The sequence below is a fragment of the Cervus elaphus genome, chromosome 5 (genome assembly GCF_910594005.1).
Source record: "Cervus elaphus chromosome 5, mCerEla1.1, whole genome shotgun sequence".
In the NCBI taxonomy this organism is placed as follows: domain Eukaryota; kingdom Metazoa; phylum Chordata; class Mammalia; order Artiodactyla; family Cervidae; genus Cervus; species Cervus elaphus.
The window spans coordinates 96,288,306-96,312,319 of NC_057819.1; the positions used below are offsets into that span (position 1 = coordinate 96,288,306).

At 52.2% G+C, this 24,014-nt stretch overlaps 1 protein-coding gene across 1 annotated transcript; it reads right to left on the reverse strand.

The window, feature by feature from the left end:
* Positions 1–317: 317 nt before the first annotated feature.
* CCDC92B (coiled-coil domain containing 92B) lies at positions 318–23,694 on the reverse strand. The gene is made up of 4 exons (XM_043903400.1): positions 23,418–23,694; positions 11,820–11,972; positions 7,192–7,239; positions 318–4,212 (listed from the first exon to the last, which is right to left on the reverse strand). Exons 2-4 carry the CDS (start codon positions 11,947–11,949, stop codon positions 3,617–3,619), a joined length of 774 nt encoding a protein of 257 aa, XP_043759335.1. The 5' UTR covers positions 11,950–11,972; positions 23,418–23,694; the 3' UTR covers positions 318–3,616.
* Between the last annotated feature and the right edge of the window lie 320 nt (positions 23,695–24,014).

Genomic DNA, 24,014 nt, shown 5'->3' on the forward strand with positions numbered 1-24,014 from the left:
TAAAACCCTTCCCATCTATCCCTGCCAACCCTAGCCAGGAGCCTCTGATCTAAGGTCTTGCTTGTTCCCTTGGGTTGGGGTGGTATGGAGACAGGGCTAGCTTGAGCCTCAGGACATCTCAGATGAGAGCCTTGTGCCTTATGTGAGGGTTATCCATAGAAGGGACTCGGGAGTCTCAGCTCCCAGTCTCATCACCTCCTCCCCCCAACGGGCTAACTCCCAAACCATCCTGTCTCCTCCACGTCCTTTCCACAGACCAGCCCCATCAGGTGGTGGGGGGTGGGGTGGAGTGCTCATAGAAAAAAGTTTGACTTCTGTGTTTTTCAGGTATTTTATTAAGAATAAGGCATATGACAGTCACCCCTAAAGCACAGGGCTCTATTTCTGTAGATGAGTGAATACTCTCTGAAAAGCATTGGATTAAAAAGCGCAGCCAACAGAGAACTTGGAGCCGGATCCGTCTGCCGTGCCTGTGGGGCTCCTGCCTGGTGTTTCTGAAGACTCGCAGGTCCCCTGCTCAAGGCTGGCCGCTCAGCGAGAGTGCTTAGAGGATGCTGGCTCCCCACCAAGAGGCGGTGCTGCTCCACACCCTCTTGGCCTCCTTCTGCTCCATCAGGGGGACCTCTAGTCTGCTGCTTGTTTTGGGGGAGGGCTACCCCATTTCAGCCCTGGACTGGTCCCCCAAATTGCAGGCCACTGTGAGCGGGGGGCAGGGGCACAAAGCCTCACGCTGTATTGCCCACAGGTCCCTGGCTGGCTTCCAGAATGGGGAGGGGTCCCCACCTGCAGCTCCTGACTGCAACTAGGGCCCCTGAGTGTCCATGTCAACACACCCCTCCCCCAGTGGGATTCGTGCAGCAAAGAGGGGAGAGTGGAGAGGCGGGGGGCAGGGGGGGGACAGGGAGAGGGAAGGCAATGTCCTTTCTAGTCACCCAAACTTTTCAGGGGCTCGAGGAGGGGGGTCTCTCCTTTGGTAGGGTGGGTCCCCCAGGCTAGGAGAGGGGGAGGGCCAGAAGCTGAGGGCAAGGCTGGGGAGTTCCCTGCCACTGAGGCCAAGGGCAGACCACTGACTCCCAGTCTTATTCATTTGATTTAGCGCCCTGAGGGTTCTGGAGGAGGAAAGCTTCTCATCTATTATTTCCAGGAGAGGGATGGGGAGGGGGCATTTCTGTTAAAATTGGAACCCTGTATTTGCTTTGGACCTTCCCCCAGCCTGCTGAGTGGAGGGGGGAGGGATGGTTGCGTTTCCTTTCCCAGGCACCCCCACACCTCAGCTGAGAGTCAGTGAGTCAGCCGCCCCAGCACTCCGGACCTTTCATGGGGGGCGGGGAGCCGGGATCTCCAAGTAGCTCAGGAACAAGAGTCATCTCTGATTGCTGGAAGGGGGACAACACGGGACGTGCTGATGCGTCACTTGGGGAGAGGCAGGCAGGCCACCAGCGAGGATGGTGGGGCAGGGGTGTTGTGGTGGCCCCCAGCCGGGCTCCTCGGGTACAGAGGGAGGGAGGAAGAGGGCTATTGCTATAGAGCCGGGGGAGGCCAGCTGGGTGGAGCTATGGCTTTTAGTGGGTGGGTGGGTGGATAGAGTACTTCACCATCTCTGTAGAAGAACTGACCTCACAAAGTCACCCAGTTCACCCCGAAAGTATGGTTGTGGAAGATGAGAGTTTGGGTGGGTGCCTCCAGAAAGACCCCCTTTCCCTCCTCCTTCCCAGGGTCATAGGCCCCTTCAAGTGAGCACAGCCCCGAGCAGAGAGAGAGAGGCCTCCTGGGACATGTTCTGAAAAGGCAGGCAGCGGGTCAAGGGTCAAGGGGTCGTGAGTCACCCACACCTGAGGGGAGACAGAGGGCAGAGGTACAACCACAGAGACTGGGGAGCGGAGAGGTGGGAGCAGGCAGAGCAAGGACCCTAGGCCACTCCCGCGGCCCTTTAGACTGGACAGCACTGTCCGTCCCCAGGGCGCCCCAGTGGCGGACACAGACCGGGCCTGCTTATTGCTCAGTGGTCTCAGCAGCCCTGAGCGGGGAGGGGGGCTGCACGTTTGTGTGCTCACCCGTGTCCTGCTCCCTCTAACGTATACAGTGGAAGGGGGTGTAATTGGGGATCTGTCCCCCTTTTCTTCATGGGGCCGTAATGGGAAAAGGGTTCATCGCCCCCTGGAGACCTCCCAGACCTCTGGGCGTCAAGCAGAAGTCTCAGCCCCAGGCAGAGGGTCAGGACCTGCTGGGATGGGGCATCGTGAGTGAGGTCAAGGCCTCTTCCTGCCCCATGTCCTCCCTTGGTGGCCCCTGGAAGACCTCACAGGCACTTCGGACTTGATGCACGACCAATAAAAGAGGGATGGCACGAGAAGACAGGGTTCTAGGGATTTGTCTTTCCAGGCTGGACTCAGGTGGGCGCGATGAATCGGGCTGGAGCTGGACTTCCCGCCTTTGGTTGTGAGGGGGAGCTGGGGAGAAACGCGCTAGGAGGTGGGGCAGTAGTCTTCCCGTCTGCCACTCCCCAACCTAGACAAAGGGCACTGAACACCGGCTGCTGTCAGGTCTGACAGGATGGGGGCAGTCCTGGCGAGGGTGAGGCTGGGCCTAACCTGCGTTCCCACCATCCCCCCACCCACAGCCCCCAGCACACTCAAACTTCTATCAACAGCTGCCACTTCCAAGAAGCAGGGCCCCTCTTCCTGCCTCTGGGTGCAACCAGCTAATTAGGAAGCTGGGCAAAATTAGCACCAATAAACAGGACTAGGGAAACTCCCAGGGCAGCCTTCAGGTTCCCAGCTACCTCCTGAAAACAGTTTCTAACCCACCCTTCCATCAGCCCGACTCTGGCGTGTCCTTGGAATCTACATACCCGGGAAGAACTGAGAATTGGAGACAGTTATCTGCCACCAAACCCATTCTGTAATCTTCTCTAAGGGTCTATGGGTGCTAATTTCTAGAAGTTCAAACTTCCGTAAGTCCATACTCCCCCCACCAGAGGCTGGGGGGGAGGCGTCTTCTAAAGTGTTCCGTGCTCACCTGTAAGGATCTATTAGCAGGTTGGGGGAGAGAGGGAATGTGGGGGAGAAGGTCCAGCCTCTAGCCCCCAGCCCGAACCGCCCCTCGGAGGCAGGCTGGGAAGGAAGGGCGGCCGTGCAGGTCTGGGGGAGGCCGCAGCGGGGAGCTGGAAGGCCTAAGGATGCTAAGGGCCACTCGGGTTCCTTTCCGTAGGCCAGCCCGGCCTCCCCGCTATGGCCAAACGATTGTCACTTTCCTGGGTCAGGGCGTGACTCCCGCCCCGTCCCCTCCCAGTGGCAGGGTGGGGACCAGATAAGGATCGGTACTGTGAGTCCTCTCCAAGGAAAAAAAAAGTGCCTTCGCTGGGCCCGGCGGAGGAGCTCCCCGGCGGGAGAGGAGAGCTCAAAGCTGCGGCGACAGCTCAAAGCCTCGGGAAATACAAAAGGCCGGGGCGGCTGGAACGCGCGGGGGAGCAGGGGCCGCCTCCGCCCGCTCCCTGCGGGAGGGACTGGCTCCCTCGGCCCCAGGGACCCGCCCCAACCCTATCCGCCCAGGCCCGAGCTGAGTCGAAACCCGGGCCAGCCTTTCCTGGCTCCCCGCCCGCTCGCCCGCCCCGCGCCTACTCCGGGTCCGCGGGCGCACTGGGTGGGCGGGGCGCGGCCGGAGAGCCGGCTTGGTCCGGGGGTTCCTGGGGAGGCGGCTGACGTGGGCTGCGGCCACCGGGCCGCTGGGGCCTCCGGGCGCAGAGGAAGAGCGCGGGGTCGGGCATGGCATCGAGGTCGTCCGGGACGCCGGCCGCACGCTCCCAGGCGGCCCAGTCCCGGCCGGGGCCCTTGGTGGCGGCCTCGGCTGCGGGCTGGCGGCGGGCCCGCTGTGCGCGCCGGCGGATCCGGGGCTCGGCGGTGGCGGCGGCGGCGCCGGGCCCCGGGCGCGGAGTCTGCAGTTTCTGGCGCGCCGCATGCAGCTGGCAGGAGAGGTAGGCGGCCGCCTCGGTGTGCTTCTGCAGCTCCGTGCTCAGCACGGTGGCTCGGTGGCTGCGGCGACGCAGCTCCTCCAGGAAGCGGCGCTCCTCCGCGCGCAGGCTGCAGCGCAGCGCCGACACCAGCGCCTCGCGCTGCGCCACCTCCCGCCGCAGCTCCGCGTTGGCCGCTGCTCGCTCGGCCAGCTGCGACTCCAACGCGCGGCACTTGCTCTCCAGCTCCCGGGACGCCAACTCTGGGCAGGGGAGAGGGAGGGGAGAGTGAGGGTCCCCGCCTGGCCGGACCTGCGCAGCTCACCAATCTTCAGAGCGAAGCCCCGCACCTCCCCGATTGCAGGTCCCGCAAGCTCGGGCTCACTCCTGCTCGCCTACCTTTTCCCCCCTCCCAGCTCTTGCCTCCTGCTTGGCCGAGCCTCTAAACTCTTCCGTCCAGCCCTTACGAGCAAACCCTTCCCAGACCAATTATTCACTCCACGACAATTTGTTGAGCCCTGACTCTGTGCGTCGTGTTGGGGATTGCGGATAGGGTGGATAATTCCTCACGAAGCTCTCAGTAAGCACAGTGGGAGATGTACGGTACATAATCACAAAAGAATGTGTAGGTGCATGTGTGACACCTGCCAACACCACGACTGTCACAGGAGACTGTGACCTAATCGGAGAAGGCTTCTCAGCAGAGAAATGACGAGGCTAGGATCTGACAGATGAATGGGAATTAAGTAGTGAACAGAGAAGAGAAGGATGCTTCCCACGGAAGGAAGAGCTTGTGTAAAAGCCCTGTGGCAGGAGAGACACACAGGAACAAGGGACTGAAAGAACTGGGAGTGTGAGCGGAAAAGGTGAATCTGTGCTGTGAACCTTGCTTCCTTCATAAAGAGAGCATTTATTACACGTTTTACTTGTTCATTGTTTGTCTTTGCCCACTGCACTCGGTTTCAAACCTGGATGTACACTGGAAACATCCAGAAAGCGTTATTTAATTTATTTTGACCTTTGAAACTGTAGCTTGTGAGATTTTAGTTCCCTGACCAGGGATCCAGCCTGGGCCCTTGGCAGTGCGAGCGCAGAGTCCTAACCACTGGACCACCAGGGAATTCCCTAGAGAGTTTAAAAAAATAGTTTCCTGGGCCCTAACAAATTCAGACTGAATCAGACTCTCCCCGGGTTGGACCAGCACACTGGTGCTTCTTAAATCTTCCCTGGTGATTCTAATACACCCCCACGGTTGAGGACTCCTGCTCCCTGAATCATAAGCTCCATCTCAGCCAGGACTGTATCCCAAGACTGGCACATGTGAGTGAGTATGGGGATATCAGTAGCCGAAAGGTGACTAAGGGAAGGTAAAAAGTGACTCTAGAGGGGATAGGAGAATCCCCAAGTGATTTTCATAGAAAATGAGAACACAGAAAACTAGCTCTTAGGCCCAGTGAGAGAGAGGATAAAAACCAGGGCACTGGGGACTCTTCCCTGGTGGTCCAGTGGGTAAGACTCTTTTGCTCCTAATGCAGGGGGCCAGGGTTCGATCCCTGGTCATGGAACTAGATCCTGCATGCTGCAACTTAAAAAAAAAAAGTCTTGCATGCAACTAACACCCAGTGCTGCCAGATAATAATATTTATTAAAAAAAAAAAAAAAAAAGCAACAACCCAAGGCACGGGGGTCCAGATGATCCCCAAAGCCGTTTCAGAGGAAGGACAGTAGGTACAGTAAAAGTTACTACTATGAGTGCATGCTCAGTTGTGTCTGACTCCTTGCGATCCCACGGACTGTAGTCTGCCAGGCTCCTCTGTCCATGGGATTTTCCAGGCAGGAATACTGGAGTGGGTTGCCATTTCCTTCTCCAGGGGATCTTCCCAACACAAGGATCAAACCTGTGTCTCTTGTGTCTCCTGAATTGGCAGGCAGATTCTTTACCCCGAGCCACCTGGGAGGCCCCCAAAGCTACTGTTTTCACACAACTGTTCTTTCCTGATATCCGGGAATGCACCTCCCCTTCCTCCAAGCACTAGGCACCAAGAGGTTGCCCACAACTGCCACTTATAGTGGGCAGAATTAGTTCAAGTTCATAAGTATTTAGATCTTTATGCATGAACATGCAGGTAATTTGTAGGGCTTCTAACATTTTACCTTAACCTTCCAGCCTTTCCTGTGCCTAACTCTTGGTCATGTAGCTTTTGATCTATAAGCAGCACATCCACATGGCAAAAAGTCCATTCTTAAAACCCTTCTGGTCAAAGAAATACTACTTTTGTGGTTCATTTTAAATCAAGCACTTACCGAGTCCCTCTCTATGTCAGGTAATGTGTTTGTACTGGAAGGCAATGGGTAACACCCAGTCCTAGTTCTCAGAGGTCATATTACCTGGGGATTAAGATCTGAACAATGCAATCCCTCCCATTTAAAAAAATTAATTGTGGCAAAAAACTAAATAGCTAAGTTTACCATCTTAACCATTTTTAACTGTGTGTTAAAAATGGTTAAGGATGTGTGTGCTTGGTCGGTCAGTCATGTCTGAATTCTTTGGGACCCCATGGACTGTAGCCCATCAGGTTTCTCTGTCCATGGGATTTTTCAGGCAAGAATACTGGGGTGGGTTGCCATTTCCTTTTCCATTTTTAGCTCTAAAGTACTATGAATATACTCACATTGTTGTGCAACAGATCTCTAGAATTTTTTCTTCTTGCAAAACTGAAACTCTACACTCACTGAATGCTATCTCCCCACACCTCTCCCCATTTTATGGATGAAGTGATAATCTATAAACAAACACTTTAGTGGAACCGCTACACTCGCAAGAAGTCCTGTTTCTATAAAATGAAGAATTTGCTAATGTGCACTTGTCTCTTTTCTCCACCTCTAGACTAAGTTCCTTGAAGTCAAAGACCTCCTATTGCCATCATGTTGAATCTTGACGAGTGTGCACACTGACCGTGAGAATCACTTGCACAAGGATGGGAAGACTGGGGAGGTGGGTCACAAAGGAATGAAGTCAGGCACGTGGACTTCCTGGAAACCATCTCCTTCCTGCTTTCATTTTCCCAATTTGGATGGAGACAGGGATACCAGGCATGTGTGTATGTACAGTGGTGCTGGCTGTTCACTGCACAAGGCCACCCAGCGGAGTGGGCATGTGAGGCTATCCCCAAGTCTCAGCTGGGCATGGAGAAGGCATGGGTCCTAAGTCGGGGGGAAATGGTGACCAGTTGTTCTCTTACCTTGCTGGTGTGACTGGGCCTCTCTCATCTCCAGGTCATGGGTCAGTTCTGGGGGCAGAGATAAGAAAAGGCCGTTGTGTGTTAGAAACAGAGAGAGAGAGTATGTGTGTGAGATTAAAAATCACAACCCAGTAAAAGTGGCAGTAAGGATGCTCAGAAACCATCGAAATCACCCCCATACCTATTTTAATGCAGCCCAGAGGGAAAGAAATGAAAGAGAGGTGTCAGAGGTACAACCTGAACCTGATCTGCCTGATTCTAAGTCCAGATATCTTTCCAATAGATCTTTCCAACTCTGTGTCCTGAATTTGGGGATTAGTTCAACCCTTGTGGGACGAAGGCTTGCTTTTGGGGCTGGTGGTGGTGGGAGTATTTGCCCCTTTCCAGAGGTGATGTACAAATATTTAACATGCCAACCAATCAGAGCCAGTCTGGGGGACACCTGTTGTCCAGGGCACAGACCTTTCAGTGTCTATTGGTGGGTCCGGGTAGGGTCCGACTTGGCATAGTCGGTAAAGAATCCTCCTGCAATGCAGGAGCCTTTAGTTCGATCCCTGAGTCTGGACGATCCCCTGGAGAAGGAAATGGCAACCTACTCCAGTATTCTTGCCTGGTAAATCCCATGGACAGAGCAGCCTGGTGGGCTACAGTCCACGGGGTTGCAAAGAGTCAGACCCACCAATTCAAACAAAACAAACAGACATTTCTCACCTCCCACTGTGGTGATGGTTTGGTTAGTCTGGGAAGGTTGGAGTGTCCTGGGTGGGCTGCCTGGGGACACTAAGAGGGGACTCAGGGTATTTACCAATAGGACACACGTGTTTCACTGGTTTCACAGCCAGTACTGCTGTGCCCTTGCTAAGTCCTGGTTTTGCCACATTCCGTGGGGGAGGGAGAGGAGCTTCAAGGAGGACAGAGCCACCTAGTGAAGCAAAGCCTGCGTGGCTGTCAGCCTGGTGCTGAGGGCAGCCAAGGGGCCCCCCAAGGGCACTAGTGCAGGAGCAGTCTCCTCCCCTGCCTGTCCCCAGTCTCCACCCCTTCGAGCCCAGCATGCCCCGCCCCTCAGCCTGCTGAGTCTGATTGTTTTTCCAGCCCACTCCCCATTCCACTACATCCCAACTCCATCAGGGCTCAAGGGCTGGGAGAGGGGCAGGAGGGAGCCCAGGAGGGGCAGCTGCCTGTGACGGAGGGCACCTCTCAGGCGCACCTGCGTGTACCTGCAGGGACGCTGTCTGTGCCCAAAGGGAGAAGGTGTGAAGGTGGGGGTGGGGGAAGGAAGCGGATCCCCGGGTCCACTGTCCGGCAGTACCAACAGAAGGAGACTCACCTTGTGGGCCCTCCGCCCGCCCCTCCTCGCTACCCTCACCAGGCTCTTCTAGATACCAGGGGCTTTACCGGAGGTGCCTTCCCTGGGGAGGCCAGCTGTTTCCAGGAGACAGAAAGCCTGGAGGGCCTGGGCCTTTTGCTGTGACCAGAGCCTGACCCTCCCCCAGGGCTTCCCGGGGCTAACCTGGCCCCTCCTCCGAGGCCCTGGGATGTAAACCCCGGGGGGCGGGGGAGGGGCGACCCTGGACTAGGTCTGGGGAGTAGCCTAAGGGACTCTGGCTCTGTTACTAACTGCCTGTGGGCATGTTTCTCCATAGCCTTTAACCACCAGAGCTGGGGGAAGGGAGACAGAATCCCAGCTGGGCTTCACTCCCTCATCCATCAAACCTCCTTGCTCCTCTTCCAGCCAGAGTCCTGGTGGTTTAGATGAGTATGCATGAGGGCACCGGCTTCCCAGGCGGCTAGTGGTAAAGAACCCACCTGCCGATGCAGGGGATGCAAGAGACGCGGGTTCGATCCCTGGGTCTGGAAGATCACCTGGAGGAGGGCACAGCAACCCACTCTAGTATTCTTGCCTGGAGAATCCCATGGACAGAGAAGCCCGGTGGGCTACAGTGCATAAGGTCACAGAGAGTCGGACACGACTGAAGTGACTTAGCAGGCACGCACACTGTGAGGTCAGACACGCTGCGTGACCTCGGGCCAGTGACAGCACCTCTCTGTGCCTCAGTCTTCTCACCTATGAAAGTGAAAGTGGTCATCACTCAGTTGTGTCTGACTCTTTGAGACCCCATGGACTGTAGCCCGCCAGGCTCCTCTGTCCATGGGATTCTGCAGGCAAGAATACTGGAGTGGGTTGCCATTTCCTTCTCCAGGGGATCTTCCTGACCGAGGGATCGAATCTGGGTCTCTGGCATTGCGGGAAGATTCTTTGCTAAGAGAAAAGAAATAAAGGACTCAGTCTAGCTGAGTCAGCTCTTATTATCATCCAAGCTACCTTCCCAACCAGAACACACCCACCTACCTCTCAAGCCCCTTTATTTTGAATTATCACCCCTTCTTGGGCAGGTTCTTCCCTAAGCCCTGCCCTCCTGGTTCCTATTCCAGCCCCTTCTCACTCTTATCCTTTTTCCACTCTCTGGATCCCTCTTTAATCTCTTTTTAAAAACATCTCCTTTGTCCTCTCTCCTCTCCTCCTCTCTCCTCCACCCCTTGGAGGGAAGGCCTTATTCAGTCATTTCAGCCCCAGGAGTGGCTGCTCCAGGCCAGCCCAGAGTTATTTTTATCTCCTTAATCAATAACCAAGAGGCTGCAGGCCCATACTTGTCTGAGAAGGAGGGTGGGGGCTGAGGGCCCTCTGTTCCTGCCTGTTACACTTTCTTACAGAGGATGAGATGGTTGAATGGCATCACGGATGTAATGGACATGAACTTGGGCAAACTCCGGGAGATGGTGAGGGAAGCCTGACATGCTGCTGTCCATGGGGTCGTGAAGAGTCGGACATGACTTGGTGACTGAACGACAGCAACCCATTTTCCTGGGATCCTGGCCTGTGTCCTGCGTGGAAGGACCCAGGTCTTCAGAATAATTATGAAGCAAAAAGAAATTAGAGAAAGAGCTATAGGGTCTTAGGGTTCACTCGTGTCAATATCCCTTTAATGTCATTACTACAGTAAAAAAGTGGCATCAGGCAGGAATGAGACGGTGTAGGGCATCCATGCCCCCAAGGGCTGGCCTCTGCTGCCTGCCAGGCTTTGGGGGAGATGACAAGAAGTCTGGCCTTGGCAGGTGGCAGCTGAACAGCAGTATATGGAGCTAGAGGGGACTGTGGTGGCTGAAAGTCAGGACTGGTGGCTTCTTGTGCCATAGAGTGAGAAGCCCGGTGGGTCACTCAAGCCCTTTGAGCCTCAGTTTCTTTCTGGGGAAGGAGGAGACTCCCATGAGTAGGGCAGGGAAGGGAGGTGGAAATCTGAGTATGCTGGGGAGAGGATGGGTGGAAAGGAGCAGAGGGGACTTCCCTGGTGGTCCAGTGGTTGAGACCTGGTGCTTCCACTGCAGGGGGCGAGGGTTCGATCCCTGGTCAGAGAACTAAGATCCCATAAGCTGCGTGGTGTGTCCAGAAAAAAAAGCCACAGATGCTTCACGACTGGGTGTGTGGAGCCCTAGGTTCTAATCCTGACTCTGATACATTGTGATTCTCACTCTCTGTCTCTGGGCTTCAGTTTACATATTTGTACAATGATGAGACTGGGATATTCCAGCTGAGACACTGAATCACTGGCTCTAAAGCCTACACTTGAAGATGCAGGGTGAGCATCTGGGCCAGAGCCAAGCTTCTGAGAAGGCCACACAGCTGAGACTTGAGGTCCAAGAATAGAGGTCAGGCACGAGGTTTACATCATCCCTGTCGCCTCACTCTGTCCTGCTTACAAATCCGATTGATTGCCAGGTCCCTCTGCATCCCACTGGTTCTCCCCTTTCCATCCCCCTTCATCTCTCCCCTGGACCTGTCACTAGTCCCCCTGCCTCCCTCTCCCACCAATTCATCTGCCATACAACTGCTGGATTGAGTTTCTTAATGTAGCATGAGTTTGCTCAAGAACCTTCAGGGGCTCCCTACTACCCAGGAGGACAGGCCAAACTTCTTAGCCATCCTGATATTGGTCAAGGTCTTCCATGTTCTGGCTCCAGCTATATATCCCACCAGCTTTAAGTAGAGGGTAATCCAGTCAAACAGAACTTTTCATGAGCTTTTGATTTCCTACCTTCTGGATGTTGCCATGCCGTTCCTTTGCAAAGCTTTCTCCATTCTCATTACCCCATAATATCTCAGCATGTCTAAATCTTACTCAGCTCTCAGGGAGAGGAAGTGCTTAATCCTCGGGACAGTGTGGGATACTTGGCCTCCTCATCACTTACGCCTCAAGCTGAGCATGAACCTGCCTATGAACTGTCAGCCCTCTTTATTTTTTGTGTATCTCTTTTAATAAATTTATTTCTTGATCATGACACACAACACGTGGGATCTTAGTTTCCCAACTAGGGACCGAACCTGTGGCCGTTGTGGTGGAAGCATGAAGTCTTAACCACTGAACCACCAGGGAAGTCCAAGACTGAGGGCTTCTTAGGGCTGGGAGGTGCTTGCACGTTCCGTGTGTCTCACTTCCCCAAGACTCAGTTTCTTCACCAAGAGAAAGGGGTGATGAACACGTGCCTGGCTTAGGGAGGCTGAGGGCGGACACCCCATCAGAGACGGTGCTGCGGCTGCTGACAGCCGCCCCCCTCACCCCTCCAGGCCTCACCCGAGCAGCGCTTCTGCAGCCTCAGGATCTCCAGGTGCAGGTCTCGCAGCAGGGCCATCTGCTCTTTTTTCAGGAAGCTGATGTGGCGCTGCACGCTCTGGATCTGATGCTCCAGGGACACGGTATCCATGGCAACCCAGGCCTGGGCCCCACCTGGGGAGGATAACAAGGTGAACCCACATTTTCTGGGCCCATCCACCCTGTCCACCTTCAGATCCTTTCAATGATCTCCTTCAATCTGGGGTCCTGCTGTGGCAGGTAGATGATTCTGCCCCTGAAGTCAGGTCCCCTGAATTTACTCACTGAAACTTCCGAAGCAAGCGGGTGTGTTGGCAGGAAGTATCATTACTCCTGTTCAACAGATGAAGAACCAGAGGCTCAGAGGGAATGACTTTAGTTCCTTGCCCCCATGGAACTTTAGCCTCTTCTATATCTCAACAGAGCAGCAAAGTCAGTAAAGAGAGACAGAGATTTGGGTTCTAGTCTGCTTCTTAACCAGCTGTGTGACTTCAGGCAAGCCCTCCCCTTCTCTAGGCTCTTGGTTTTCTCTTGGGTAAAATTAGGGGATTGTGGAGAATCCTGAACCCTCTCCAGCTCTGCCATCCCTCAAGTTCAAGGGCAACCATCAGCTGGCAGGACTGATGGTTAGAGGGCTTACCAGGTGACTCAGTGGTAAAGAACCCATCTACTAATGCAGGAGATGCAGGAGATGCGGGTTCGATCCCTGAGTCAGGAAGATCCCCTGGAGGAGGAAATGGCAACCCACTCTAGTATCTTGCCTGGAAAATCCCATGGACAGAGGAGCCTGGTAGGCTACAGTCCATGGAGTTGCAAAGAGTTGGACATGACTGAGCGCCTGAGTACGTACTTGATGGTTACAGCACAACCCTCCTCCAATTCAATTGCGTTTCTTTGACTTAACCTCAACCCAGGGCTCTGGGCTCTTCTAGGTCACAGAGGAGGACGGTCTGATGAATGTTTCACTCACACTGATTCTGTGGGCTAAAGGCAGGTAGTAGAAGCCCTTTTCCCAAGGGGAGTGGGGGAGTGTGATAAGGAGACCCAAGGAGTAGATCCATGGTGGAAGCTCTGACACTCTGATGGGAGAGGAAGACTTACATCCCTGAATCCTAATGGTGACCTGGCTCTCCAGCACTCCCTCTTCTGACCCTGCCCCTTTCCCTGTGAGTCTCTTCTGTGATGACCAGCGTCTTGGGAAAGCATAGGCAGAGGGCAAAAACAGGAGGCAGAGGGCAGAAGCCCAGACCTCTGATGTCCAGGACTGAGAGCTCATGTCTCCTCTGCCAGGGACTCACAAAGCTTGTGGAGGCCTTTCCTCCACCTGCCCTAGGAATGCCTGGCCAGCAGAGAGGAAAAGCAGCTGATGGATTGCTCTGTTCAGCAACGGTTCCTTCATACCCAATTTCTGATAAGCCTCTGCAAATCCAGACTGTCACTGGCAGAAGCACAGCCAGCAGGACTGAGAATGAGAACCTCACATTCACAGGTTCCTCTCTCGGGGCCCCTTTTCCTTGTACCTCCAAGGCTTTCCTAATCCAACCAAGTGAGCTTTCATTTCAGCTGGGTGGGGGTGTTCTTTGGTTTGTGGGAATCACAGGTTACATTTACTGACCACTCTGCTATATTTAGGGAACGTCATGCACATTAATTTACTTCTGCCAACCACCCTTCAGTAGGTATCACCACCTCCGTTTCACAAAGAAGCAGACTCAGAATGGAAGTGACTTGTGCCAGTTCACATGGCCAGTAAGTGACAGCAGATCCGGTTCTCCAACCAAGTCTTTTGAATCCAAAGATGTTCCCCAGTATTTACACTGAAAACAGTCCTGGGTTTGAATCCTAGATCTTTCGGTTCCCTGCTGTGTATCTTTGGGCAAGAAAGTTAACCTTTCTCAACCTTGCTTTCCCTTTCTATAAGATGAGGCTACTCATAGTAACAGTCCTGGGATGACTGTGAGGGTTAAATGAAAATAGAAATTATAGAGCAGTTAGCAGAGGACCTGGCTCAATCAATGCTTCATCCCTTCTCCTCTCTGTCTAATGTATGAGGAGGTTAATCCCTGCCCACATTTGCTCATTTGCTCATCACTCATTCATTCAGTGATCTAATATTACCAACCACTGTGCTGGGTACAGGGACACAGTGATGAACAAAAGGATATTCCTCCTTTCTATTCTCATGGAGCTCACAGGGTGAAGAGGAGACAATCAAACAAACAAATAGGTGCATTCAACAAACAAATAATAAGGACTTCCCTGGTGGTCCAGTGTTTAAGAATCTGCCTTGCAATGGCAAGGATGCAGCTTTGATCCCTGGTTGGGGAACTTAAGATCCCACATGCCAAGGACCAACTAAGCCCACAGAGTCTGTGCACTGCAATGAAAGATCCCATATGATGCAGCTAAGTTCCTGCCTGCCACAAATAAGACCCAATGCAGCCAAATAAGTTAAAAATGACAACCTGTAAGAGCCATGAAAGAAACCTGCAGAGTAACGTGTAAGAATATAAAGTGGGACATAGTTTAAATTAGGAGTCAGGGAAGGTCTCCTTGTGGAAATGATTTTAGGCTGAGACCTTGTGGCAAGAAGGATTCCAAGATGGTCCCCAAGATTCCCAGCCCCTGGAAGACACACTCTCCTACCTTATCCCCCCTCCTTGGGTGTGGGTGGGGTTGTGAATATGACAGCTTTCACTCCTGTGATTAGGTTATATGGCAAAGGTGAAGGATTTTACAGATATCTCCAATCAGTTGACTTTGAGTTAAAAAAAATTCAGATTATTCTGGGTGAGGCAGGTTCAAAGGGCTCTTGCTGTAGGAAGAGATCTGAAGCCCGAGAGATATTTGGCTGCTGGCCTAGAAGCAGAAAAGTCTTCCCAGGTGGCTCAGAGGTAAAGAGTCCTACTGCCAATGCAGGTGATGCAAGAGACACAGGTTCAATCCCTGGGTGGGGAAGATCTGGAGTAGGAAGTGGCAACCCACTCCAGTATGCTTGCCTGAAAAATTCCATGGACAGAGGAGTCCATGGGGTCACAAAGAGTCGGACACGACTGAGTGACTGAGCAGGCATGCACACTAGAAAGGGAAAAAGTGCCCAGTTGTGAGACAGCCTGTGGAGGAAGCTACAGCAGGACCTGAGCGAGGCTTCTAGTTGCTGAGGATGGTCCCTGATTGACAGCAAGGAAACAGGGACTCCAGTCCTACAGCTGCAAAGAAGCAAATTCTGCCAAGAACCGATGCGATCTTGGAAGCAGATCTTTTGCTAGACGAGTCTTCAGAGAAGGATGCAGGCCCACCTGGATTTCAGGCTTGGGAGACCCTGAGTGGGCCCCAAGTAGAATGTGCCAGACTTCCCATCCTTGGAAACTGTGAGATAATAAATTGATGCAGCAATAGAACACTGACACAAACTTGGAGGGGGAGGAGGAGTTAGAAGGGTAAAGGGAAGAGCATCTCAAACAGGGAACAGCATCTGTGGAGCCCAGAGGTAGAATAATCCTGATAGCTTACATTTATTGAGTGCCTATTATATGCCAAGCTTTTTTTTTTAAAAGTTGACTTATTTATTTGGCTGTGCTGGGTCGGTTGTGGCATGCGGGATCTTGAGTTGAGGCATGAGAACTCAGTTGCAACATGTGGGATCTAGTTCCTTGACCAGGGATTGAACCCAGTCCCCCTGCATTGGGAATAAGGAGTCTTAGCCACTGGACCACATTGGAGAAGTCCCCAAGCTTTGTGTTTAAGTGTTTTATGTGGTCTTGAGGAATGGAGACATGGCTACTGGTGGTGAAATTTGAAGTGTAAAGTATTAGGGGAGAGTCACAGGAAGTGAGGTTTAGCAAGTGAAAGATCTCCCAAGGACTTTAAACTATGTTAAGAGTTGTGGATTAATGCTAAGTGAATTGGGAATTTACTAAAGGACTTTAAGCAAGAGATGAACATGATATGATTTGTGTTTTTAAAAGACCATTGACTATCATGGAGAGCAGATTAGAGGGGGCAGAACAAACAGACTCGAGGAGGTCAGCTGGGAAATGGAGCGGTTGCCAAGGTGAGAGATGATACAGGCTTGGACCTGATGATGGAGGTGAAGGTGGAAAGGTCCAGGTGTATTCTAGGGGGTAGAACTGGCAGGATGAGGGAATGGACTGGATTAGATCATGCTCATGGGGAAAGGGACGTCTAGGATGTCTCCCAGCTTTCCAGTCTGGGAAACTCAAGTATGAAGACACATTTACTGGATCTTTCCTCATTTCTTCATCTTTCCCACTGGACCTTTTCTATAATCACTCCCTCCATGATCTCATTCAATCCCATGGCTGTAAATGCTATTGGATAGGCCAAAGAGGTGGTTCAGGTTTTTCCATAACATCTTACTAAAAATCAAAATGAACTGAATGAAAAAAAAGAACAAAAAAATCCGAATGAAATATTACGGCCAACCCAATATTTATATGCTGACCCCTAAATTAAATCTCTTAATACTACCACTTGGGTGTCTAATACGTCCCTCAGACTTAACTCCCAATACTCTCAAGACCATTCCTCAAGTCTCAATACTGAACTCTTATGATTCCTCCTCCAAGTCTGCTCTGACCAGGTGTTTGCCATCTTGATAGAGGGAACTCAGTTGGTCAGATCAAAAACCTAGGAGTCATCTTTGATTCCTTTCTTATATTTTACAGCCAACTTATTTGCAAATCTTATTGTCTCTACCTTCAAAAAAAAAAAAAAAAGCCTAAGGACTTCCCTTGTGGTCCAGTGGCTAGCCTCCATGCTCCCAATGCAGGGGTCCAGGTTTGGTCAGGAAGCTAGATCCCATATGCCCCAACCAAAAGTTTGCAAGCTGCAACTAAGACCTGGGGCAGTCAAATAAACAAATACATTTGTTGTTATTTGAGGCTTCCCAGGTGGCTCAGTGGGTAAATAAACCACCTGCAATGCAAGAGACACAAGAGATGCGGGTTAGATCCCTGGGTTGGGAAGATTCCCTGGAGAAGGGCATGGCAACCCACTCTAGTATTCTTGCCTGGAGAATCCCATGAACAGAGGAGCCTGGCAGGCTACAGTCCATGGGGTCACAAGGAGTTGGACATGATTGAAGTGACAGAGCACTGTTCATTCCCTAAGTTGTGTCTGCCTCTTTGTGACCCCACGGACCACAGCACGTCAGGCTCCCCTGTCCTTCACTATCTCCTGAAGTTTGCTCGGATTCACGTCCATTGAGTGGGTGATGCTATCTAACCATCTCATCCTCTGCTGCCCTCTTCTCCTTTTGCCTTCAGTCTCTCCCAGCATTTAAAGTCTTTTCCATATATACACACATACGGGCTTCCCTGGTGGCTCAGACGGTAAAGAATCTGCCTGAAATGCAGGAAACCCAGGTTTGATCCCTGAGTCAGGAAGATCCCCTGGAGAAGGGAATTGACAACCCACTCCGGTATTCTTGCCTAGAGAATTCCATGGACAGGAGTCTGGCGGGCTACAGTCCATGGGGTTGCCGAGAGTTGGACATGACTGTGTGACTCACACACACACACACTCCATACATACAAATAAATACCTACACACATATTTAAAAAAAAATCCTAAATCCAGTCAAGTCTCATTGTCTCCATTGTTGTCACCCTAGTCCCAGTCCCTGCCATCCCTCTGGTGAAAGTCGCTCAGTCATGTCCAACTCTGTGACCCCATGGAATTCCATGGAATTCTCCAGGCCAGAATACTGGGATGGGTAGCCGTTCCCTCCTCCAGGGGATCTTCCCAACCCAGGGATCAAACCCAGGTCTCCTGCACTGCAGGCAGATTCCCTACCACCTGAGGCACCAGGGAAGCCCAAGAATACTGGAGTGGGTAGCCTATCCCTTCTCCAGGGGATCTTCCTGACCCGGGAATTGAACCGGGGTCTCCTGCATTGCAGGCAGATTCTTTACCAGCTGAGGAACCAGAGAATCCCGCCATCCCTCTGGTATATCCCTGCAATGGCCTCCTTCAGCAAATCTAACATCTCTCTGCCCTCAACCAAAGCCCTCCCATCTCACTTAAAACCAAACCCAAAGTTCTTCTGAAAGCCAATCGCCCCTGGCTCTGTCTGCCCTCATCTGTACTGTTCCTGCTGGCTCCACCCCAGTCACTTTGGCTTCCTTTCTTTTTATCCAACTTGCCCAGGACACTCTAGCCTCAGGGACTTTGTCAGTGCTATTCCCTCTTCCAGAAATGTACTTCTCCAGGATATCCTCAGGGCACATTCCTTCCCTGCATTCAGGACTCTAGTTCAGGGCCCTTTTCTGATTTGTTGCTGTTTAGTTGTTCAGTCACGTTGGACTCTTTTTGACCTCATGGGCTGTAGCCCGACAGGCTCCTCTGTCCATGGGATTTCCCAGGCAAGAGTACTGGAAGGGGTTGCCATTTCCTTCTCCAAAAGATCTTCCTGGCACAGGGATTGAACTCTGGTCTCCTGCATTGGCTGCTGAGCCACATCTCTGATTACCTGAGTTAAAACAGAACTGTAAGGCAGGACTTCCCTGGTGGTTCAGTGGTTAAGACTCTGAGCTTCCACTGCAGTGGGTGTGGGTTCGATTGCTGATTAGGGAACTAGGATCTCTCATAGGGAGTGACATAGTCAAAAAAAAAGGAAAATAAAATGATATAGCATTTATATATATAATAGAACCATTGGGAAATCTCTGGCAGTCCAGTGGTTAGGACTCCACACTTGCACTGCTAGGGTCCAAGTTTGATCCCTGATGGGGGAACTAAGACCCCACAAGCTGTGGGTTGAGGCCCAAACAAACAAACAAACAAACAAACAAACACAACCTGCTGTCACTCTCCATTCCCTATTTTTTTTTCTCATGAACTTACCATCACAAGAATATATCACATTTTTGCTTATTATCTGTTTCCCCGGCCAGATCGTTGGCACTGTAAGATGAAGGACTCCATTTTGTTTCTTCCTGTTCCCTAGTACCTGGCATTGGAGAAGGCAATGGCACCCCACTCCAGTACTCTTGCCTGGAAGATCCCATGGATGGAGGAGCCTGGCAGGCTGCAGTCCATGGGGTCGCTAAGAGTTGGACATGACTGAGCGACTTCACTTTTACTTTTCACTTTCATGCATTGGAGAAGGAAATGGCAACCCACTCCAGTGTTCTTGCCTTGGAGAATCCCAGGAACCGGGGAGCCTGGTGGGCTGCCATCTATGGGGTCGCACAGAGTTGGACACGACTGAAGCGACTTAGCAGCAGCAGCAGCAGTACCTGGCATGGACTCTGGCAAATAGGAGCTACTTAGTAAGTATGCATAGAATCCATGAGTGAGTGAATTTGTGGAGCTGGGACAGACTGATAGAGAAGCAGATTTACAGAAAAGGTAGATTTCAGCCTGAGACATGTTAGATTTGACATGCTCAGGAGACCTTAAACAAGGAGAAATAGATGTCAAGTAGATAGTCAGTAATCTGGTGCATAACTGGTAAGAAAAAGGTGAACTATGCCTGTGCTATTGTATATCTATGTTGTGATGTGTGTGCCTGTGTGTCTGTACATATACCTGAACCTGCATGCATGCCTCTAGGAGTGCATGCATGTGTGCATGTGTGTGTGTGTGTGTGTTTGAGGGGGTTCCTGCTTTTCTTGCATCTGTCTGTCTACTGTCATGCACCTGGAAGATGAAGGCGTGGGGACCTATGCTTAGGATGAAGAGAGAAAAATGTCTGTTCCTGCTGCTGAAATGCAAACATTTCTGAAGGGTAAAGCCCTCTCCACATAGCCCTGGAGACCAGACCTTGGCCATGGTGAGAGACTGAACCAGCCAGCAGTTTCTGTGTCTTCCCAGAAGGACTTGAGTGTTTGCTTCCAACCAGGCAGGCTGTTCTTCTCAGGGCAGATATTTGGGTCACAAACGATCTTGGCAAATATTCTTTCTTATAGTTTAGTTTGTTTGGGAGAGGGCAGGGGATGGGGTGAGGAAGGAGGAACCAGGGACAACAAAGATTGCTGTGTCGCTGGGGAAGCACAGGCGTTTCAGAAGGCCCAAGCCAGGAAAATGTCAGATGTTTGCAAAGACACGCAGTGCTGGAAGCTCCAGGTTTCAGAAGACGGTTTTGCCTGAGGAGTTGGTCCAGGCCAGTGGACCAAGGGTTAGATTTCTCAATGCTGTCTTCTCCTGACACCCAGCCTGAGATGCTCAAACTCACAGATTAAAGTGCTTGGTGAGAAGGGTCCCTGGCCTCTGTCCACTGTCCTGACCGGTTCAGGGCCTGCATGGTTTCTGCTGCCCACCTTCTCCTAGTGCGCCTAGTTCTTTCTTTGAATTTTCTAGTTTGATTAAAAAAAAAAAAAAAAAAAAAGTTCATTTTTGAGAATTGTCATCAAGAATAAATAAGGATCTGTAATACAAGCTTCATCTTTTATAGAGTTAATTCCAAGTAGTATATTAAAGAAAATTGTTTTTTTGGCCACATCATGTAGGATGCAGGACCTTAGTTCCCTGACCAGGGATTGAACCCGCATCCCCTGCACTGGAAGCATGGAGTCTTAACCACTAGGCTGCCAAAAAAGTGAAAGTGTTAGTTGCTCAGTTGTGTCCAACTCTTTGCAACCCCAAGGACTGTAGCCTGCCAGGCTCCTCTGTCCATGGAATTCTCCTGGCAAGAATCTGGAGTGGGTTGTCATTCCCTTCTCCAGGAGATCTTCACAACCCAGGAATCGAACCCAAGGTCTCCTTGCAGGCAGATTCTTTACCATCTGAGCCACCAGATTCCAAGTATTTTTGACATGCTTCTCTGTTTGAAAGTTACAAGTATTTTTCCCTCTTGGTGAAGTTGGTGGGAGAAATCTCTCAGGTCCCCAACCATCAACAAAGTGTCAGGCCCAGGAACTCTGTGACCTTGGCACAATTCTAACTTTCTAAGGCCAGGTCTCCTGATCTCTGAAAATGAGTTCATTTCCTGCTTACCTTTGTGGAGCTTATGGGTACACCTTCCTTTAGCTATCTGCCTACCACAGACTGGACAAGGAAGAAACTGTAGTTCTCTCTCCTCTCCAGTTCTTAGAGCTTGTTGAATGGCAAGAACAACAGAAAGTACAGAATCATAGCACTCAGGGCTCAAAGAATCATCTCAAACAGTGTTTTTCAAATTTTGCTCATAGAACCTGAGTTCTGTAAAGGGATCTCAGATGTTGCCAAGAGGTTTGGGGGCAAAAGACAGGACTGGAGGCTTTGCTGTATTTATTTTATTCCTCTTTATATAATGGGCTTGTGCATATAAATTCATTGGAGACAGGGCTTCCGCTAACCAAAAGTTTGAAGACCACTTATACAGCCCAATTTTTCCTTGAGTAGCTGACTTCCTCCTTTCCTTAGACCTCCTTCCCTTGGTCTCTGCTGCCCCCATCTCTCCCTCAGGCAGACACCATGGCTGGGAAATGAAGCAGAATTGAAGCCTCTTGCTTTCTGCTTACATGGAGTTTGTATTGTCTGCCACGTTGCAGCCCCTGACTGTTTCTCTTGCCCCAGTTTCAATTTCATACTTGGGGTTTCTTTTCTCTTTAGGACTGAAAATATTCATTGAGTCAACACATAACCTTGCACTGTTCTGAACACTCCAATACCCATATTTTGTTCAGATTCTTTAAGTATGCATTCTTGTTTCGTGTTAGTTGCTAGTCATGGGCAACTTCTGCGAACCCATGGATTGTAGCCCGCCAGGCTCCTCTGTCCATAGGATTCTCCAGGCAAGCATACTGGAGTGGGTTGCCATTCCCTTCTCCAGGGGATCTTTCCAACTGAGAAGAATGTTAAACTATGTTTATCATTCTTATAGTCCGGGCAGGTATATTAGATAAGATAGGCATGGTAATGTATGGATAAATAAATGAATTAGTATGTTCTTTATTTTTCTTGGCCATCATTCCTCTTCACTACCTAACTCTCAGGTTTGGAGTAGGAGGGAGAGCAGGAACTCAAGAAATCTTCCTCAGACATGGATGCACAGGTAACAATATTTATTATAATAATCATCAGGGGAATTCCCTGGTGTCCAGCGTTTAGGACTCTGAGTTTCCACTGAAAAGGGCCTGGGTTTGCTCTCCAGTCGGGGAACCATGCAAGCCATGTGGCTAAGTTTAAAAAAAAAATCAGTGCATAGGTAATAATACCTATATAATAATGAAAAATGGGCGACACTGCTCTTATTTTATTTTATGAATATTAACTTATTTATCATCTTTTCTTTTTTCTTTTGGCTGTACCCGCCGGCTTGCAGGATCTTAGTTCCCTGACCAGGGATTGAACCCAGGCCCTCAGCAGTGACAGGACTGAGTCCTAACCCCTAGACCACAAGGGAACTCCCTAACTCACTGATCTTTACAGCAACCCTGCATTGAAGGCTTTATTAGTATATCCCCTCCATAGATGAAGAAGCAGAGGCTCAGAGAAGTTAAGCAGTTTGCTCAAAATATACAACTACAGTGCCTGGTAACTGGGAGCACCCCACTGGGAGTTCACCCTGGCATTGAAGACCCTTCACAATCTAAACACAGTCCACATTTGCAGTTTGAACACTTCTTTCAGATTCTACCTCTTACTGCTAGTCATGGACATCCCCTCACTATCCCCCACCCTGTTGCTGCCTCCTGAAACCTGACCCATCCTTCAGGGCCCTGATCAAATGCTACCTTCCCCATGGAGCCTTTCCTGGCCCACCACACCAGGCTGGCTCTCCTTCCTTATGTTCCCGGGTATTTTGCCTTGTATCACACTTCACTGTGTGTGTGTGTGTGTGTGTGTGTGTGCGCTCCTATGCATGTGCAAACCTGACTTCTGCTCTAAGCCATAAGCTTCCTGAGGACAGGGCTTCACCAAGCCAAGGCAGTACACGTATTAAAAAATAATTACTCCCCCTCCCCCCAAGTCCTTGGCTCTCCTGGGGACTTGCCTTGGGAACAGAAAGTCAGCCCTTGACAAATGTCTGGGACTCTATGCAGGGTGGGGGTCACTTGGCCAGTTGTGGAGCCACAGTTCCGGGGTGGAGGTCCTGTGGTCGTCCCCACTCCGGGGCCCCTCCTCCCCCCCAGACCTCTAGGCTATGGCTCCTCTCTCCTCTGAAGATCCCTGGAGCCCCGACCTCGGTGGAGCTGAAGATCCAGGGACACGGGGAGTGGGATGCCTGGGGAAACTGGAGCCCCCACCCCCTCGGTCTTACTGTTCTGCCCTGCTTATGCCTCGCATATGACTCCCAGCGAAGGCAGTGGGGGGATGTGGAGACTAAGGAGGACGGGGAAGAGAGGTACCCAGGGAGGACAGGGAAAGGCAGGCGAAAAGAAAGATGTGTGCGGTGGCAGAGGGCAGGAGGTGGCGGGGGCTCCCCCTCCGCCGCTGTGGACTCCTCGCCAGGGCCAGGAAGGGTCGGAGTCTGGGCGGCGGAGGACAACTTCTGCCAGCAGCCCGCGGGGTCCTGTCCGCCTCCCGCGCTGCGGTACGCAGCCCCGCGCCCGCCCTCCCGGGGGAGCAGGAGCCCGGGTCGTGCGGTTCCCCACCCGGGCGCCCACGCCCCACGCCCACCGGCCTCCTCACCTTCGGGACCTGAGGGAGCGACGGGCCAGCGGGGCCCTGAGTCCGGGCCAGGCTGTGTGGGGGGAGGCGCTCTTCTTCCCCGCGCTAGCTGCGCCCGGGGTTCCGCAGCGCCCGCCCGAGCTGTGGCGCCATCAGCTGCTGCGAGGCCGCCGGGCGATCGGGCCCGGGCTCCGGGGGGCTCCCGGGCGCCGAGTGCGCGGGGCGGGGAGGGGGGGTCCGGGGCGGGCTCCAGGCGTAAACACCCAGCAACGTGACCGGAACTGGCGAACGAGCAGTAGGGGGGAAGGCGGGGGGCGGGAGAGATACGGGGGGAGGGGAGGGACCTGGTACTGGCGGGGAGGGGCCGTGGGCGGGGCGGGGGGAGGGGAGGAAGCCTGAGCGCGGCCGGGGGAGGGGGAATCCCGGGAGTCCCGGGAGCCCCGGGAGCCAGGCCTGAGGACCCCGGCGGGCTGCCGAACTCTCGGAGCCGCCTTTGACTGAAGCTGGAAGGGAAACCCCGGGAACCCGCCGGCCACTTGCAGAGCAAGGGCGCGGCGGGCGTATCAGCACCGTGGACAGCGCCCAGGCCGGCAGGCCGCGATCCGCTCCGCCCCTCTG

Bases quoted from the DNA above. Each gene is read 5' to 3' on its own strand.
- CCDC92B (XM_043903400.1), bottom strand. From the start codon at position 11,949: ATGGATACCGTGTCCCTGGAGCATCAGATCCAGAGCGTGCAGCGCCAC. The intron at 7,240-11,819 runs GTGAGGCCTGGA...CTCTGCCCCCAG, and splicing joins GCTGCAGAAGCGCTGCTCGG to AACTGACCCATGACCTGGAG. The intron at 4,213-7,191 runs GTAAGAGAACAA...TCCCCTGCCCAG, and splicing joins GGCCCAGTCACACCAGCAAG to AGTTGGCGTCCCGGGAGCTG.